General features: G+C 35.7%; 2 protein-coding genes and 1 non-coding gene across 3 annotated transcripts; all 3 read right to left on the reverse strand.

The window, feature by feature from the left end:
* Window positions 1-2,092: 2,092 nt before the first annotated feature.
* On the reverse strand, window positions 2,093-2,199 carry LOC148296231 (small nucleolar RNA R71). Its single transcript, XR_015834195.1, has one exon. It is a non-coding gene; the product is annotated as a small nucleolar RNA R71 (small nucleolar RNA).
* Window positions 2,200-11,270: 9,071 nt separating this feature from the next.
* Window positions 11,271-18,890, reverse strand: LOC110745239 (disease resistance protein RGA2-like). Its single transcript, XM_088249391.1, has 4 exons — window positions 17,687-18,890; window positions 12,134-14,327; window positions 11,949-12,025; window positions 11,271-11,617 (listed from the first exon to the last, which is right to left on the reverse strand). Exons 1-2 carry the CDS (start codon window positions 18,749-18,751, stop codon window positions 12,186-12,188), a joined length of 3,207 nt encoding a protein of 1,068 aa, XP_088105517.1. The 5' UTR covers window positions 18,752-18,890; the 3' UTR covers window positions 11,271-11,617; window positions 11,949-12,025; window positions 12,134-12,185.
* LOC148296232 (chaperonin CPN60-1, mitochondrial-like) lies at window positions 14,911-17,600 on the reverse strand. The gene is made up of 8 exons (XM_088249390.1): window positions 17,004-17,600; window positions 16,573-16,713; window positions 16,101-16,187; window positions 15,941-16,018; window positions 15,742-15,822; window positions 15,559-15,631; window positions 15,314-15,391; window positions 14,911-15,160 (listed from the first exon to the last, which is right to left on the reverse strand). The coding sequence occupies exons 2-6, from the start codon at window positions 16,573-16,575 to the stop codon at window positions 15,596-15,598; spliced, it is 285 nt and encodes a 94-aa protein (XP_088105516.1). The 5' UTR covers window positions 16,576-16,713; window positions 17,004-17,600; the 3' UTR covers window positions 14,911-15,160; window positions 15,314-15,391; window positions 15,559-15,595.
* Window positions 18,891-19,415: the final 525 nt, after the last annotated feature.

Genomic DNA, 19,415 nt, shown 5'->3' on the forward strand with positions numbered 1-19,415 from the left:
TGCAGCAGCAAATGCAATTGAAGATAAAACAAATGAAAAGAAGAAGCAATCAATTGCATGAATATACTCTAGGACATGCATGCAAAGCTTCCATCATTGAAGAAATAAAGAAAGAATGAATAAACAATGAAGGAGAAGTTCAAATTGACTACTTGCAACCAATGAATGCAAAGAAGAATGATGATGCTTGAGTTGTTATCTAGCTACAATTTGAGGAAAGTTGCTGCAGTTTTTATGAGAAGATACGATAGATGAGCAAGTGGAGCAATTGATAAGAAGACTCAAAGATCTTTGTGAAAACCAAAGTCAAGGAACTAGGCCAAGATTAAGGAATATATTTGAAAATGATGGGTACTTATTTGAAATGATAAAAGCTTGGAGTAAAGAAGCAAGTGGAGAGTGGTGTGGAGAAATTCAAGAGTGATACCCGACAATGAGAAGAAGGAAAGTATGGAAATGCATGACAAAGTGTTCAAGTGGAAGAAAGTTTTGAAGAATTTAGATAAGGAGTCATCATCACAATGAATTAATTAAAGAAAGCAACTTGGCAATTGGTTTGATGGCAAGTGGAAGACATATTAAAATCATGAATATTGCTCCCATCCTCCTATAAATAGATGGAGCTACGGCATTGTAAAACTACACCAAGCTCCACAATCTTGAGCTTTTTCTCTTTTCCCTCCATATTTCTAAGTCTTAAATTCTGTTTTTAGTTTTATTTTATTATGGGGAACTAACTCCCTAGCTAGGGCTAGGGAGGAAACTTTTAATATAAGTGTGTAATTTTTATTAGTTTGATCCAAACTTAAGCTTTAATGTGAATTTGTAGTTTTTGTTCAAATGGAATTTGTAGTTTTCTTTTTAATTAATTGATGAATGTTTGATAATCTATTTCATGGGTTCAATCATGTTTTTCCCATAGTGTAGTAAAAACTTTCATGCTTTTAAAAGAGAAGAGAATTACTAAAGATTAATAGAATTTTGATGAAGATTATTTTTTTGATAGTTTGTTGCCAATGGTACAAGTTATTCTTAGAATACTTCTAAAGGAAATTAAAAATAGCTTTAATTATTTTGAACAACTACAATGGAAAATATTTTGTGGATCAAATTATTAAGAGTTGCATGCTTATGTTAAAAGTGGAAACCCAATGCCTTAGTGTTTTAATCAATTAAATTTTCTCCAAATCAAATCTTGCATAATTCTACCTCTCAATCACACTTGTTCTTTTTCATCTCTGTTATTTTCTTTACACTGCTCTCTGTGGATACGACACTCGGACTTCCGAGCTACACTACTATACGATACTATCTCCTTTGATTTTTGTAAAAGTGGTACGAACAAATTGGCGCCGTTGCCGGGGAGCGGCTTGTCAAAGAGTGCAGAGATCCCCTTGGTCAAAGGTTTGCTGGTTATGTGAAATTCTTCACATCTGGTACACTCTTTCCAAACTTATCTCATTGTTAATATATATTTGTATTTGTATTTTTTGTTTATCTATTTATTTTCTTTATGCGACCTAGAGATCATCTAGGAAGGTTTGTCAAAAAGTCTGAAACTGTTAATTTAGAACATTCTGCTTCAACTTCTTCAACTGAAAATTCCAACAAATCTGAAAGCATGGCAGCAATTGTGAATGATGAACAAGAAATTGCGAATAATGAACAAGAAATTAATGCTCATATTGAAAATAATGAGATTGAGAATAATGAAATGAGAGAAGTAGTTGCACCTAGAACTTTAGAGACATTTTTGCATCCTATTCGTGCACCAAATCCGTCATGCATCATGTTTCCACCTAACATGCCAAATTATGATTTCAAACCTGGAATGATTCAACTGCTTCCCATTTTTCATGGCATGGAAAGTGAAAATCCTTATGTGCATGTTAGGGAATTTGAAGAGGCTATTGGCACTTTTTACAATGTTCAACTTGATAGGCTTAATTTCATAAGGTTGAAATTTTTTCCTTTTTCCTTAAAAGAAAAGGCTAAAAGTTGGTTGTATTCATTAAGGGCTAGATCCATAGGTTCTTGGGGGGAAATGACTCAAGCATTTTTTAACAAGTATTTTCCTAATCACAAGACGATTGCTCTTAAGAAAAGAATCTCAAATTTCTCTCAAAAGGAAAATGAAACTTTGTATCAAACTTGGGAAAAATTTAAAGAGCTTTTGAATTTGTGCCCACACCATGGTTTTGAAAATTGGCGTCTTGCTAGTTATATCTATGAGGGACTTCTCCCTCGTGATCGCCAATTTGTTGAGTCAATGTGTAATGGAAATTTTATGCAAAAAGACCCTGATGATGCCCTAGAATTTTTGGATGAAATTGCTGAAAAAGCTCATCAATGGACTGTCCCCAGTCCAGTTGAGACCACTGATCGGTCAAGAATTGCCACATCTTCTACTAATAAAGGAATTTATCAATTAAAAGAAGAAGATGATTGGAAATTAAAATTTGAGGTTTTGACTAAAGAGATAGCTGCTTTGAAAACGGAAAAATCAAATTTGCCTCAACCTGTTTTTCAAGCTGATGTTAATCAAGTATGTGATTCTTGTTATGAGATTGGTCATACTGTTAAAAATTGCCCAATTTTTCAGGAAATGAAAGGAGCTTATGAGGAGCGTTGTGCTGCTGTTGGAAACTTCAAACAACAATATTCTCCTTTTTCCAACACTTACAATCCAGCGACAAGGAATCATCCAAATTTTCGTTGGAGCAATGATTCACAACCTCAGGTAAGTGAGAGAAATTCTTTCAATCATCAATTTCCTACAACTAATACATTTAATGCTAGACCATCTTTGAGCGATACTCTTCAAGCATTTATGCAGGAACAACAGAAGCAAAATCAAAGGTATGATACCTTGTTTGGTCAAATGGTTGATGAAAATAAAGAAATTAAAAGCCAAATTTCTAAATTGACAAATTCTTTTGCAATAAATGAAAAAGGGAAATTTCCTTCTCAAACTCAACCAAATCCAAAAAATGTTAATTTGTGTGAAACCTCAATTGAACATGCTAAGTCTGTCATTGCTCTTAAAAGTGGTAAAATAATTGATACAACACCTTCACCAAAGGAAGTTGAAAAATCTAAGAATAATGATGAACTAAACAAGTCCAAATTGAGTGAATTAAATGAAAATAATTTTCCTGCTCCTTTTCCCCAAGCTTTAAATCCTCCAAAGAAATTGAATCAAAATCATGAAATTTTGGATGTTTTTAAAGAAGTCAAAGTTAATATTCCTCTGTTAGATGCTATTAAACAGATTCCTTCTTATGCTAAATTTTTAAAAGATCTGTGCACATTTAAAAGAAAGCATCAGGTGAAGAAAACTGCATTTTTGACTGAACATGTGAGTGCATTGTTGCAACATAAGGTCCCTCCTAAATACAAAGATCCAGGAAGTCCCACTCTTTCATGTGTAATTGGAAAAAATTACATCAATTGTGCTTTGCTTGATTTGGGGGCTAGTGTAAATTTGTTGCCATATTCAGTGTATTTGCAGTTAGGTCTTGGTGAATTGAAGCCCACAACAATGAAGTTGCAACTTGCTGATCGTTCTGTACGAGTGCCGAGAGGGGTAATTGAGGATGTATTGGTCCAAGTGGACAAATTTTACTACCCTGTTGACTTTGTTGTTTTTGATACACAACCTGTTTTGCATTCTGAAAATGAAATTCCTGTCATTTTAGGACGTCCCTTCCTTGCTACATGTGATGCACACATCAGTTGTAGGAGTGGGATAATGAAACTCAGTTTTGGTAACATGACATTGGAAATTAACATTTTTAATGTTTTCAGGAAACCTTATGAAGATGATGAATGTGGAGTGGTGAACTTGATTGAAGTTCTTGTACAGGATCAATTTGAGAAGACTAGTATTTCTGAACCTTTTGAGACTCTTTTATTGAATTCTAAAGAATCCGAATTACTTGAGGAGCCAGAAATTGCTTATCTTAATTCGTTGTTTAATTCCTTACAGGCTGATAAATGGACTCCAAGGTTTGAGAAGCTTCCACCTCGAAAGGAAAAGACATTGCCATCAAATGTGGAAGTTCCTAATCTAGAATTGAAGCCTTTACCCATGGGACTTAAACATGCCTTCTTGGGGTCCAACAACACTTTTCCAGTGGTAATATCTTCTGAACTTGACTCTTTGCAAGAAGGTAAGTTACTTAATGTGTTGAATTCTCACAGATCTGCCATTGGTTGGACTCTTGCTGACATTAAGGGAATTAGTCCTCTTGTTTGGTTTAAATGATGCAAGTTCAAATAGGAAGCTTCAGTTGAGTGAGTTGGCAGAATTAAGGAATGATGCTTACGAAAACTCTCGAATTTACAAAGAGAAAATGAAGGTTTTTCATGATAGAAATATTTTGAGGAAAAACTTTGAACCATCACAGAAAGTTCTCTTATATAATTCGAGATTGCATATTTTTCCTGGTAAACTTCGTTCCAGATGGACAGGTCCATTTGTGGTCACAAGAGTTTTTCCTTTTGGAGCAGTGGAGATTGAGGATCCAAAAAATGGTAATGTTTTTAAAGTTAATGGTCAACGTCTTAAACCATTTTTGGATAATTTTGTTATGCAGGATGACACGATTCACTTGGAGAATCCTGTTTATCAGGATTGAATTCTCAGACTATCTTTAGTTTCGTATTTATTATTTATTTGTGCTATTTATGTTTTTTTAGATATTCATAAGCTGTAGAAATTACCCACACACACAAAAAAAAAAAAAAAAAAAAAGATTTTTCATATGAGCTGACTTTTGGTAACTCCAGTGAGTGTCTTCGTCAATACAGTGTCTAGGAGTTCTATAGGCGACACCTTTGGTGTTTAAGAAGTTTGGGTTTTAAGCGGGACCATTGTGACCCCTCCAACCTTCCCGGATCCCCTGGCTGTGTTTTCTGAGGCCCTTAACTGGTCATCCGTGAGTTGCTTGTATATTTGTGTTTTTAAAATAAGTTATTTTTTACAAAGTGTTAAAAATAAAAAAATAATTTTAAAAAAAAAAAACAATATAATTTTTGCTTATTTCTTTGTGTGGTTATTTTTGTATTTTTTTTATGACTGTTTATTTTGTATTTGTATAGATTTTAGTTTTCTTTTTGTGTGTTTTATTTTATTTTGGTCTTTATTTCTTTTTGCTTGGATTTTATTTATTTATTATTTTTGTCTTTCATTCTGTACGGGATAAATACCAAAGGGATTGACACGCATATTTTCCAGGTATTATCTTTCTATTTAAGTACTGTAAAAAAAATAAAAATAAAAATAATAAATAAATAAATAAACAGATCGGAACCCGATCTCCAACTAAGGCAATTCTGAATTTCTTGTTTCTCTTTGCTTTTATTACTGTAATTCTTTCTTTCTTTCTTTTACTTGTTTATGTATTTAATTTGTTGTTAAGTTTGGGAAGTAGATTGCTTCTTGATTGCACACACGGAAATTTGGCTCGAATACTTATTCATTTCATAAACATGTGATTACATACATAGACGTGAAAATGCATACATATATTTAAAAATCACATGTTTCTTCCCAGATATTGAGCCACCTGAGGCATCATACTAATTGCCTCTATTTTCTCTTATTTGTAGAATCTGCAAAAGCTCTGCATGATCATTGTTTCTCTTCCACAGTGCTTCTACTTGCTGGTTGGCACAGTAGAGCCGCTTTTGCAAATCCGCCACCTGAGCCTTCAAAGAGGCTACTTCCTCGGTCAGAACTGCGCACTCTCGCGTCCTCGCCAGTAATCTTATGCCCAGATTTGTGGAGGAGGTTGCGTGGAGAACAGTTAAATCATGAGACTCCTCCACCGCGGCCTTGTCTGACCTCTGTGTCATGTACAGATGATCTGCCGGTGTGAGTCTCCTAACAGTCATCCCTCCTGGCAGCACTACTCTTCTCGGCATTGCCTCAGCAAAGTTTGAGGCCGAGCCATGATGATATGTGGAGTTTGGGAAGACGGATTGAGGAGGAGCACTTACTTGAGCCACTGATGGCGCAAGGGCCAACTCTAGATTCAAATCATCGAGGGAAGTGGGTGAGGTTGCCATTGTGATTTGTGTTTCTTGCTTATTGATGTTTTACTCTGAGTTTTCAGGATGAAACACAGACGCAAGCTCAACTCCACAAAGACGGGTTAAATAGACTTCGGCTTCTGCGTTTGTTTCTCTCGGATTCCCTAACGTTTTGCAGCCGCGTGTTTTTAGAGGGGAGACAATTTTTTTTCTTTTACCTTCATGTTTTTTACTTTCACTTTCACTTTTACTTTCACTTTCACTTTCCGTGTTTTCTGCTTAATTATTGAACGCTGTCTCTGCACGCCGACACATCCCTTCCTTCTTTTATCCGTGACCTTCCCTTTCCAGTTTTTGTTTTTATTTTTCTATATATATATATATATTTTTAAAATTTTGGAAATGTGTTTATTTTTCTTTTTCTTTTTCTTTTATAACTTAGTTTATTTTCTTTCCGAAAAAAAAAAAAAAAAAATTTGGGCTTTCGTTTGGATTGGGTTTTCAATTGATTTGGAGGTTCCAATGGGCTGGACTTCTTCGTCTTTTGGGTTTCGGTTTGCGTAGAACTGTTTGTTAGGGTTTACTGTTTTGTTTGGTTATTTTTGTTTTCCTTTATTTTTATTTTTATTTTTTATTATTTTTGCAACTAAATTATAATTTTAATTCTTTTTTGTTCTTTTATTTAATTGCTTTACTCCATTTCATTTCTTGTTATAACTTTGTTGATACCTACATTCTTCAACATTGAGGACAATGATTGATTTAGGTTTGGGGGTAAGGTTTAGAAGTTTTGTTTTGTTTTTTTTTATTATTTTATTTCACCCAAAAATTAAAAAAAAATTAATTAAAAAATAAAAATGGTGTTATCTCTAGATTTTTATGCTTACTATCATCAAATCAGATTTAACACTCATGAATGATTTTTACGATTGGAAACATATTATTAAATTTTAAACCCATAATTTTAGTTTTTTTTTTTTTCACTTATTTCTATTTAGTGGATAATTCATGAGTTATACTTTGAACTCTCACATGCACATCAACACTTTAGTGAGAATGAAAGAAAAGATCAATTATAGTTAACTTTGTTGTTTTAAGTAGAGTTAGAAGACATTGCTCTTGATTGACCTTGGCGTAAAAAAACAAATAAGTAAATAAATAAAATAATAATAATGATGTTAATTTATCCAGAGTTTTACTTAGTAACCGGGCCTCTTGCCTAAACAGGAGCGAGTGTTCGCGTCAAACGGTAAAGTTTTGGGGTAAATACATTTTGTGACTAGTTTAGTTCTGTAGCCTTTTTAACTCGAGTTAATAAGCCCTTAGGGGTGTTTCTACACCTAATGCCTTAAAACCTTTGGTTTGAGAGTCGTTGGCCTAAATCTCGCTACATGGGTTAATTAGAAAGCTTAATGGAACTAAACATTGCACAGTCACAATCAAAAAAAAAAAAAAAAAAAAAAAAAAAAAAAATTGTATATATATGCTTTGGTTAGTTATTTGCACTGAATTTTGATAATGATTGAAATAATGAGGTTACTATGATTGAAATTAACTTTTGTCTCTAAAATGTGTTGGTTCACTTAAACACCAAAGGAAACAAATGACAAATTTACTAAATGATTATAAGTGATCAAAACTTTATGTGGGGATTAATTTGAAGCATGTTTGCTCTTTTAAAAATTGTTCATGAATTTTTCAATCCAAATAGCTTTTGATGATGGTTAAGCATTTGTTTAAATTTTCAAATTTTGTTGTAGCATAAATTTTTAAACTCTCATTTCGATGTTTGTGGGTATCATCACTGAAAAGCCCTCACGAGACTATACTCGTCCACTAGGGTAACCTAGGGGTTTAAAGGCTTGTTGCATATGCTAAATGCAATCGAGATCCCTGCGAAAGTGGCTTAGTTTTCTTTTCTACTTAGTTTTTATTTTCTTTTGCTCGAGGACTAGCAAAATATAGGTTTGGGGGTATTTGATGAGCACAAAATTAATACAAGTTTTATCCTTAAATTTATATTTGTTAGTATTTTCTTTTGTTTTATATAAATCTATTAAAGTATTTTTATTGTTTCTTTCCAATCTTTGTTTTTATATTTAATGAGTGGTTGTTTGTAGATATTAAGTGTCTTCCACCAATAGCATGTTGAGGAAAAGAAGTAAGTAATGTGTTGCAAGAAGAAAGTAAAGGATGAGAAGAAATATGTGCAGCAACAAATGCAATTGAAGATAAAACAAATGAAAAGAAGAAGCAATCAATTGCATGAATATACTCTAGGACATGCATGCAAAGCTTCCATCATTGAAGAAATAAAGAAAGAATGAATAAACAATGAAGGAGAAGTTCAAATTGACTACTTGCAACCAATGAATGCAAAGAAGAATGATGATGCTTGAGTTGTTATCTAGCTACAATTTGAGGAAAGTTGCTGCAGTTTTTATGAGAAGATACAATAGATGAGCAAGTGGAGCAATTGATAAGAAGACTCAAAGATCTTTGTGAAAACCAAAGTCAAGGAACTAGGCCAAGATTAAGGAATATATTTGAAAATGATGGGTACTTATTTGAAATGATAAAAGCTTGGAGTAAAGAAGCAAGTGGAGAGTGGTGTGGAGAAATTCAAGAGTGATACCCGACAATGAGAAGAAGGAAAGTATGGAAATGCATGACAAAGTGTTCAAGTGGAAGAAAGTTTTGAAGAATTTAGATAAGGAGTCATCATCACAATGAATTAATTAAAGAAAGCAACTTGGCAATTGGTTTGATGGCAAGTGGAAGACATATTAAAATCATGAATATTGCTCCCATCCTCCTATAAATAGATGGAGCTACGGCATTGTAAAACTACACCAAGCTCCACAATCTTGAGCTTTTTCTCTTTTCCCTCCATATTTCTAAGTCTTAAATTCTGTTTTTAGTTTTATTTTATTATGGGGAACTAACTCCCTAGCTAGGGCTAGGGAGGAAACTTTTAATATAAGTGTGTAATTTTTATTAGTTTGATCCAAACTTAAGCTTTAATGTGAATTTGTAGTTTTTGTTCAAATGGAATTTGTAGTTTTCTTTTTAATTAATTGATGAATGTTTGATAATCTATTTCATGGGTTCAATCATGTTTTTCCCATAGTGTAGTAAAAACTTTCATGCTTTTAAAAGAGAAGAGAATTACTAAAGATTAATAGAATTTTGATGAAGATTATTTTTTTGATAGTTTGTTGCCAATGGTACAAGTTATGCTTAGAATACTTCTAAAGGAAATTAAAAATAGCTTTAATTATTTTGAACAACTACAATGGAAAATATTTTGTGGATCAAATTATTAAGAGTTGCATGCTTATGTTAAAAGTGGAAACCTAATGCCTTAGTGTTTTAATCAATTAAATTTTCTCCAAATCAAATCTTGCATAATTCTACCTCTCAATCACACTTGTTCTTTTTCATCTCTGTTATTTTCTTTACACTGCTCTCTGTGGATACGACACTCGGACTTCCGAGCTACACTACTATACGATACTATCTCCTTTGATTTTTGTAAAAGTGGTACGAACACTTGGCTACACTACACCCTAAACCCTTTGCTCTTCAAGACCAGTCTGTCAAAAACACCCTTTTTCTCTCAAACCCTAGCGCCGCACCCTCTCTCTCAAACCCTCAGTGTTTCAACGCAGCAAGGGGGGAGGTGGTCACTATCCCTCCTTCCCTCCCCCCTTACACCCCTTTTCAATTTCCAATTTTCATCTTCCATCTTCCTCTTCTTTCCATCTCTCCCCCCTTACACCCCTTTTCAATTTCCATCTTCCATCTTCCAACTTCCTTTTCTTTCCATCTCTGTTATCATCCATCTTCCTTTCTTCCTCTGTTTGTCAGACCTCTTCTTTCCACCTCTGTTATCTTCTTTTTTATTTTCCCAGCCCCTTTAATTTCCACCCTCCGTATATGGCTTCTTCAAGGACTCTATCTCCCTCTTGGATCTATCGAACCCCATGGGCTGCAGCGATTCCTCTCAAACACGATTTTTCGTGTCCCCTTCGGAAGATGTGTAGAGCTCTTGCTCGGGTGCTTGCACCACCTCCTTCCACTCTTGGGTTGTTACCACCTCCTTTCTTGCTAAGGATGTTGGTTTCTTTGGCTTTGGGAAGTGTTTTCCCTGGTTTGCTCTTGGATTGGCTGTTGGTTCCCTCTTGGTGCTTTGGTGGTTTCGTTTTTGTAGGAGTTATTGGGTCTTTGATGGTCGGTTTATGTATTGCAAGGAATTTTCAGATTTGTACCTTTTGTTTTTGTTTTGTGTGTTTTGTTATGTTTGCAGTTCTTTCACTCATCATTAGTCCTGGTGGCGATGTCTCGGTTTTCATGGAAGCTGCGGCAGCGGTACTTTGGCGTTTGGTGGTGTTTCTGCCTTTGGTTGGCTCTGGCTTTATGCCAGCTTTGTACTCTGACTTTATGTCAGTTTTGTGTTCTGGCTTTATGCCTGTTTAAGTTTTATTTCTAGTAGGCTTTTACTGTTGCATTTGTTTGGACTCATTTTATGAGTTTCACTATCTTGTAATGGGCATTGCCTTTCTATCAATGAAACTTGATTCTGACCAAAAAAAAAAACACTACAATGTTTGCTAAGAACCAAGATCAGGGTTCCACATGTTCCGCTACTAAATTTTAGGTTCAGATTCTGGTTCTTTTGAATATAATCAAGTTCCTAATTTCTTGCCAATGTTGGCTAAGAATCAAGACCAGGGTTCTCTTGGATCAGGATATTATGGCTCAAATTCTGAATCCTTTGTTGTCTAATTCCTGTCGGCAACAAAGAGGGGTTCAGAGGCTGTGGTAACTCACGCCGCACCTCATCGGTTATGATATTTCCTCTTTAATACTTGATCAAGCAAAATTTTATGTTACAATAGATGCACATCAGTCTATATGTCTATCTTGTTTAGATGGCAACTTGTCAAAATTGCCTTTTTCAGTCTCTGCTTACATTCTGAATCAGTTCTCTACTTCTATTAAAACATTCCAAAGTGATTTGGGGAAGGAAGAATATATAAGCACTGCTGAATACAACTATCACAGTCCCTCCAGCTTGAGTGATTGTGAGAAATTGAAATTCCTATGGCTGCATTTGGATGAAAGTATTTGAGATGGAGATGGATTTGAGAAATAAAGGGTTGAGAAATAAATTTCAAACACTCCGGAGATGAGAGAGATCGAGAATCAAAAGAACAAACAAACATTCACACACAAATCAAACAACACAGTTTTACGTGGTTCACTCATAATTGAGCTACGTCCACGAGGTTGCAAGGGTTTTTCACTAATTGAATAAGAAGATTACAAGTACAAGAGCACTCAAGTCTGTTCCAATCTGGTTCGGAATAGGAAACAAAACAAAATAAAACAAAAAATAAATTTAAAAACACGAAATCAGAACAGAGGAACGTTGCTCGACACTGCAGCACAAGATACCACACTTGGAATACTGAAGCTCTCTCAACTGCTGAAGTGCCCAACAAGACTTGGGAGCTTTGAAATTGGGTCAGAAGTGGAGAGGAATGCATTGGGTCCTTCAATTTAATAAAGAGAGCAACTGTTGGAAAAAGCCTTCTTTTTAATAATAGATTACAAAGAACAAATCTACATATTTAATCTGCTATAAACTATGTTATTATGTTATATATATATGAGTATTTAATAAGTAACAAATAACAAATAACAAATAAATATTATACTATTTTTTATTACGCTTTGGCAGATCCATAATTGAAAGCTCATGGAGTAATATGAGGTTGCCGATCCAAAAGATGAATAATGAAGGGAAGTAACTGAATTTAATTCATACTTATCAGCCATCATGACAAAATACAAACTGCTTTCACAATTTCAAAAGCCATTAGGAAATTTGAGAGAGTTACGATTACCTAAATTCATCACATGTACAATGGAGTCACTTGTATGATCAAAGCCAGGATGCCTAATCAGTTTCTTCTTTTAATCACTGCATATCCATGAAAGAAAAATAAGAAACAAAACCGAATGTTATTACCATGTGAGCATACCAACAACAAAAAAAGAACCAAGGGGTCATCATCTAATACATACATACCACTTTCTTGGTGACCTGTTGTTGCACAATCACAATCAAGCCATAAGAATTTTTAGTGGGGACCCAATCTCCACTGACCCAACTCTTGATCAGAATGGTATTCATAATCATCTGAAAATGAAGAAAATGAACGAGCTGAGGTTGGGAAGGCATCGATTCGAAGATTGGAAATAAGCGATTTGAGGTTGCTGATCCCTTCTGGTGGAGATGCCAATTTAGGACAATCAATAATTTGGAGGTGGTGGAGTAATGTGAGGTTGCCGATCCCTTCTGGTAGTGATGCCAATTTAGGACAATTTGAAATATGCAGTCTTTGTAAGGAGATGAGGCGACCCATCCCTTGATCTGGTAGTGATACCAAATTAGGGCAATCTTTAATTTCAAGCTTCTCAAGTAATGTGAGGTTGCCAATCCCTTCTTCTGGCACATATTCTATATCCTCAACGCTCTTAATCTCCAGAGATTTTAATTTGGAGAAGGGAACAAAGGAGGAGGGAAGGACCTTCCAGCTGCTTCTCAATAACTCCAGACTATCAAGATTTGGGTACAGCGGCATGGAAGTTAGGTTAGGACAATACTTTATATGTAAAGTAGAAAGACAAGGAAACGAAGAAGCTGAAGCTGAAGCTGTTTCATTCCTCCACCATCCCTTGAGATTAGGGCAATCAAATAGATAAAGACTCTCTAAGGAGGGAAAGAAGGTCGTCGATGGAGAAGCAGCTGACATCATCATCTCATCACTGGCAAAGTCTTTAACCATGTCTTCTGATATGTGCTCCAAATTCCTTAACCCGTTAAGCTCAAGACTCTTAAGAAAAGGTAAATGATCCAACGGTGGAAGATGTTGGCATCTGTCACAGCCAGACAATCTGAGATTAACAATATTTGTGAGAGAATGAAACCAACTCGCAAACCTCACACCCAGGTACCCGTCCACGACTAACTGTTTTAGATTTGAATGGGGCTGCAGCGCTTCCATTGACTCAATAATTACATCACTCCCCTCCTCAACCGCATCACTATTTTCTCTTTCGATGCGCATCCATTGTAAAGTCAACGAATAGAGATGTCGTTTCTCCTTCAAAACTGCCCCATCATAATTCAATTCTGACACCATATCTTTCTTGTACCTCAAATTGCTGATCTCCAACTTTCCTCTTATATCATTCAGCTTCCCCAACTCACTGAGCCCTGCACTGCCCCTCAACATGGATTTGTTTTCACTCAAAACAAATATACTCAAAGTACGAAGACAAGTCAATTCACCCAATCCACGAGGAATCCGAGCCAATTTATAACATCCTTCCAAAATGAGATGCCTCAAGTTGATCAATTTCTTGATATCTCTAGGCAGTTCCACAAGAGAGGAACACCATTTGAGATCTAGTGTTTCCAAATTTTGAAGTTTGACTATCCCATATGGAAGTCTCTCAATGGGATTTTCACTAAGATCAAAATATCTTAAATGTTTCATTTTCCTAAGACATTTTGGCAATTTTGTAATTCCCAATTTATTCAAACTCAACATACGCAATGACTTAAAATTTGAAGCAATTGTAGCACAAAATGACTTACGGAATGACTTCCACCACAAATCTTGGCTTAGGAAAAGAAAAGTCCTCAGCTTATTTGATTCCAGCAAGGATGTTGGTATTTTCCATTCCGACGAATCAACATCAAAATCGAAAGATACATGAAGAAGATATTTTGCATCAAAATCAGTCTTATTGCCATCTATTAATCTGGTTCCCTCCCCCGCCACTTTAATAGCAAGTTCATTCATGAGATCATGCATTTTACAGCTTTCTATTATACCAAACTCATCTTTTTCTTCTTCTTGGAAAAAAGATCTCCAAACTAGTTCGTTATAATATGCATAACCAACATCTTCCAAGCCCTCATTAAGATTTGAAGACTTAACGAACCCTTGTGCCACCCACAACTTAATTAAATTCTGTACGGGAATCTCATAATCAGGAGGGAACAAGCTACAATAAGCAAAGCAATGTTTCAAATGTGATGGGAGAACATCATAACTCAGCCTAAGTGTTGGTATAATATCATCTTCTTCTTGACTTATTGTTGAAAGCTTGTTATTCTTGAAAGCAGACCAATCAGTTTCTTGATGTTTAGAGTACAACATCCGTCCTATGGTCCTTATAGCAAGAGGAACCCCTTGACATTTTCTAGCAACACTACTACAAAAATTGCAATAGACGACGGTAATCCACCGTCGTGTATTCCGTTTTTCAACCGTCGTGAAATCCACCGACATCTTTTGATGCATAAAACCACGACGGTAAATCCCCGTCGTCTATTATTTGTAAAGACGACGGTTTTGAGAAAAACCGTCGTCTATTTCATATAATAGACGACGGTTCTTTAATCAAAACCGTCGTCTTTACACCTAATAGACGACAGTTTTGAGAAAAACCGTCGTCTATTATATGTAATAGACAACGGTTTTGAGAAAAAACCGTCGTCTATTATATGAAATAGACGACGGTTTTGAGAAAAACCGTCGTCTATTAGGTGTAAAGACGACGGGTTTGAGAAAAACCGTCGTCTATTAGGTGTAAAGACGACGGGTTTTTTTTAAAAGAATTGTGTTTTATTATATCCAAAGACGTCGGTTTTGTTAAAAAAGCATCGTTGATTGTATATAAAGAAGACGGTATGGTGTTACATTTTTAGTTATTTTTAGTTTTTTGTTTCCTATGATTCTATACAACAATTTTAACTAGAATACCAATTATAATGCTGTATTAATAAATACATACACTCAAAAATTATTTCTTTCATAAAACTTGATGATTCAATAGTTATTACATAGTCAACCAATTTTTGTTCCATTACATACATACTTCCTACCTATAATTAGAAATAATGGAGCTCACAAATTCTGCTAATTTGATTTTAACTTCATCAATTTGTTCTTCAGTGTATGAGTTGGCTTTGCCTTCGTGCACATTTTCCAAGCTGCTTTATTCCCCTCCCAGCAATATCAGCAACAGGTTATGTGCATATCTGAAATCATAGTTGCAGATGATTCTGAATTAACAAAGAGGAAAACCATTTTCTTTTATAACTTTTGTTTTGAAATATATAACAAAATGCAAACCATTGATGACAACAGTTACAAATTGGGCTAACACTATTTCACAATGAAGCAACAGTAACCTGTTCAGATATTTCATCAATAACCTTCTTGTCACCAGCACCATCAAGAATTACAGTGTCATCTTTTGAATTTGTGACCTGTAGTATTACCCCATTCGTTAGGAGAGTGGAAGAAAAACAAGATATGGAAAAATATCATTAAATCGAATGGGAAACTCCATTAAAAATTCTCCTCATCAAAGAACTACATGTCATGGTTAGACTGACAACAACGCAAACAAAACCTCAAGTATATCAAAGCTCACCTTTTTCCAAGTGCCGAGCATATTCAATTCCACTTTGTCAAGATTCAACCAAGCTCCTCTCCTCAGTAATAATCTAAAATACAAAAGAGATGTCATTTCCAGGTCAATAAAATTCAAAAGAGATGCATTTGATTAGGTCAGGTAATAATAATACAAAGCTAATAATGAGAAAAATAAACTTACAGAACCCCCAGTGAGAACGGCAAGATCCTGGAGACTGGATTTCCTATTTTCACCAAAACCAGGGGCTTTGATTGCACAGACCTGTAGCAAATCACATTAGATTAGCAAAAGCTGACTTCCCTACACAAAGAACCAAACGATTACATAGGAAAGAAAAAAAAAACCTCAAACAAGAGCATAAAAACAACTGAAAGCAAACCTTGATTCTAGCACGAAGCTTATTTAGAATAAGGTCACTCTCCACATATGCGGCGACAATCAGCAAAGGCCTTTGCTTCTGAAAAGGAGGAGCAAAAGTTTGTCAACCAATTGAAAAAAGAAAAAAAAAAACTAGTGAACCTAACCAGAGAAATGCTAACCTGCAAAGCCAACTCCAATACTTTAACCACGACATTAATACTTGAGATTTTCTTCTCATGGATTATGATTAGAGGATTTTCCAATTCCTATCAGCACATACAGTTGTTTGAAGATAATCAGCATCAAGCAAAAAGGGACTTGAGGTGCTGCTAACTTTAACAAGCAGCCCTCTAACAGTTTCAAGATATAGTTATCGCTGAGTCAAACTAAAACTTACACATTTCTGATTTTTCTGGTTGGTGATGAAATAAGGGGATATGTAGCCCTGTCTAGCTTCATTTGGGAATAAAAAAACTAAAATAAAATTAGTTGGAGTAGTGCTACTTCCATTTCTCTATGCATATTTTACTATTATGACTCAAATCTCGACATGAATAACATAAGATGCAAGCACCACCCACACTTCTGCATATTAACTCAAGCTAAGCATGACTTAGACCATATAAACAGCACCAACAAAAGTTAACTTACCATATTGAAACTGCCAATCGAGATAAGTTATGCTCCCCTTTTTTAAATCCCTTTGTCTCAGTTTTCACAGCATCCAAATAGAAACTCAAATCGACACAATCACAAGCAAAATCTGTTCTCCATAGACGCTTTGTTTCCAAGCTTCAATCAAATGGATTTCTCTGATTCAGAATCTCATAAACAATGGAGGAACAAACACAAATTCACACATATATAAATCCCTAAAACAGAAAGAAAAAAATTTAAAAAAAAATCAGAAAAGTTGCCTTAATTTCTATACAAATCGAAAATATTTACAAAAAATATAACAATTTGCCCAGATAATTTACAATTAAACACCCAAATATTTTAACCCTAAATCATATTAGAGATATAGAAATTTATTCTTCAAAAATTATAGAAAATAATCCTAAGAGAAGGAGAGTTGTTACCTGGGGAATGGAGGAAGGGAGGCTCTCATGGAGCCAGCCAGCGAGAGAGATGGAGCGAGCCAGCGAAGAGATAGAGTGAGCTAGAGAGAGACAACAAGAAAGATAGCGCCAGCAAGAGAGAGCCATCGAGAGATAGACGACGAGAGAGAGCCGTCGAGAGGAAGATGGAGAGGGAGCCATCAAGAGAGAGACGGAGAGAGGAAGATGGAGAGACAGAGAGCCATCGAGACAGAGAGTCGTTGAGAGAGCCAGAGTGAAGATAGCTAGAGAGTTATCGCGATATTGAAACCAAAATGGCGACCTCAGTGACCTGGAAGGTGAGATCTGTGACCTGGATGGCGAGATTTGTGACCTGGACGGTGAGCTCGTAACCAAGACGGCTTTTCAGAGATGAGAAAGGGAATTGAGAGTGAGAGAGAGAGAGAGAGAGAGAGAGAGAGAGAGAGCGATTTCTGAAAACGTCGCGAGAGGAGTGTTTGAGAGAGAGAGCTGTCCGTGAAAATTTAAAACTTAAATGAAATTTTGGTCCAGCGCGTTTTAAAGCACGACGGTTATATAAATGAATGGTCGTAATTTTTATCTCCTCCTTTTAAAGCACGACGGTGTTTTTAAAAACAAGACGCTTTTTAGTTTTACGGTCGTCTAATACGGGTCGTGGTTTCCCATAATTGTAGTAGTGCAATCTCCTCCCCAATGGCTTTAATTGTTGAACTCTCTGGCTCTTTTCCCTCTTTGAACGCCATTTTCTTAAATAAAAACCAGGACTGCTCTTCATTCAAGCCCCTTAAGTTATATGGTTCAGCTGTATCTGCTATATTTGCAACGTTTTTACTACGAGTAGTTATTAGAATTCTACTCCCTTCTGCACCACCCATCAACAAGTCTTTCAAGCTAAGCCATTTGTTACGATTCTCATTCCACACATCGTCTAACACAAGGAGGTATCTCTTCCCATCTATTATTTTCCTCAGTTCTTTTTGCAACTGATCCATGTCGAACATGTCAGTTTTTAGGATTTTCTTAACAAGTATATCCAACTGAAATGAATTAGAGACACTTGTCCACATTTTCGGCTCAAAATGCTTTTGAACCTCTTCATCGTTGAATACGAGTTGGGCAAGTGCAGTTTTTCCCATTCCTCCAAATCCCGCAATGGAAATGACAGACACATTCTCTGTATTCTCTGTAGAGATGGGATGCAACATAAGTTGAATAATTGCTCTTTTATCTTCATCTCTCCCTATTATATTATCCTCGCGGACAAATGAGTGGGTGACCCTCTCTCTTATTTCAAATCCTGCATCTTCGTGGTTCACTTGTTCTAATTGAATAAACATTCTGTTGGAGGCAATCACATGCAGCCTCTGGTTGATATTTTTAATCTTATGACCGATTTTCAGCCCAAAAACATGCTGATTTGAGCTAGAGAAGAAGATGCGTACCTGCTTTGACACTTTATTATTTCCGGGCACCATTTGTCTCCACTGAGCTTCAGTATAAAACTCATCGAGCACGTCATCAGCTTCATAAACTGTATCTTCTACGCTTTGGAGCCACTCTTTGACTGCTTCACTGTTGGCTTGCTTTTGCTCAGCATCAAGAAGAACAGCTCGGAGTTGGGAAACTACAAGTTTAAGCTTTTGGAGCTCATCGTTGACACCCAAAACCAATCCAATCTCTTCAAAAGCACGGGAGCCTAACCTTTCAATGATCCCTTGTGCAATGTTGAAGAGGACTCCTTCTGCCATTGGAGAAAGGAAGAGTATTCACTTGGAGAAAAGGAAAAGAGTATTCTTGACGAAAGTTGTGGTTTGTTGATAAGAGTTATTTGGTGAGGAACAGCAAGTGGAGCAAGAGTATTAACAATTGGACAAAGGAAAGAGGAAACATGCTTCAAATCACGTGGGAAAGCTTTGAATATTTGGTGTCGAAAATCTAATGAATTTTAATAACCCCACATCATCATAATTTTATTAAACCAAAAATAACCATTTGCACCTTATCATATCTATCCAGTAACTTTGAAATAAAAAATAAAATATCCCAACACCAGCACCAGCACCAGCACCTTACCCCCTCTCGATCTGTGAGAAATTCCCAATTTCTTCTATAAAGAATTCAACTTTCTATCATTGATCATGGTTTCTTCAAATCAACTCAAAATCCTGCAATCCCCAATTTTGTCCTTGATTCCTACAGTTAGTAGTTGAGTAAGTGTTAAACTAGATGATACAAAACAAATTATGTGACTTGGAAATTTCAAATGGAGATGATGTGCTAGACGAACATGGAATAAGGGGATTTGTTAATGGTTTCTTTTACCGCAAATGTGATTGATGATTATGGGGTTACTGAAGATTCAGATCTCAGTTCCTTGCTGAGGAAGCATCCCTTGAACGAGTCTCTAAACAG

Source organism: Prunus avium, chromosome 2 (genome assembly GCF_965620075.1).
Source record: "Prunus avium chromosome 2, drPruAviu1.hap1.1, whole genome shotgun sequence".
NCBI lineage: Eukaryota > Viridiplantae > Streptophyta > Magnoliopsida > Rosales > Rosaceae > Prunus > Prunus avium.

Excerpts from the sequence above, each read along its gene's own strand:
- LOC110745239 (XM_088249391.1), bottom strand. The coding sequence starts at position 18,751 with ATGGCAGAAGGAGTCCTCTTCAACATTGCACAAGGGATCATTGAAAGG. Across the intron at positions 14,328-17,686 it reads TTAAAGCCATTGGGGAGGAG|GTTGCTAGAAAATGTCAAGG; the intron begins ATTGCACTACTA and ends TTTTGTAGTAGT.
- LOC148296232 (XM_088249390.1), bottom strand. Across the intron at positions 16,019-16,100 it reads TATTGGAGTTGGCTTTGCAG|AAGCAAAGGCCTTTGCTGAT; the intron begins GTTAGCATTTCT and ends CCTCCTTTTCAG. Across the intron at positions 15,632-15,741 it reads CCGTTCTCACTGGGGGTTCT|ATTATTACTGAGGAGAGGAG; the intron begins GTAAGTTTATTT and ends TTTGTATTTTAG.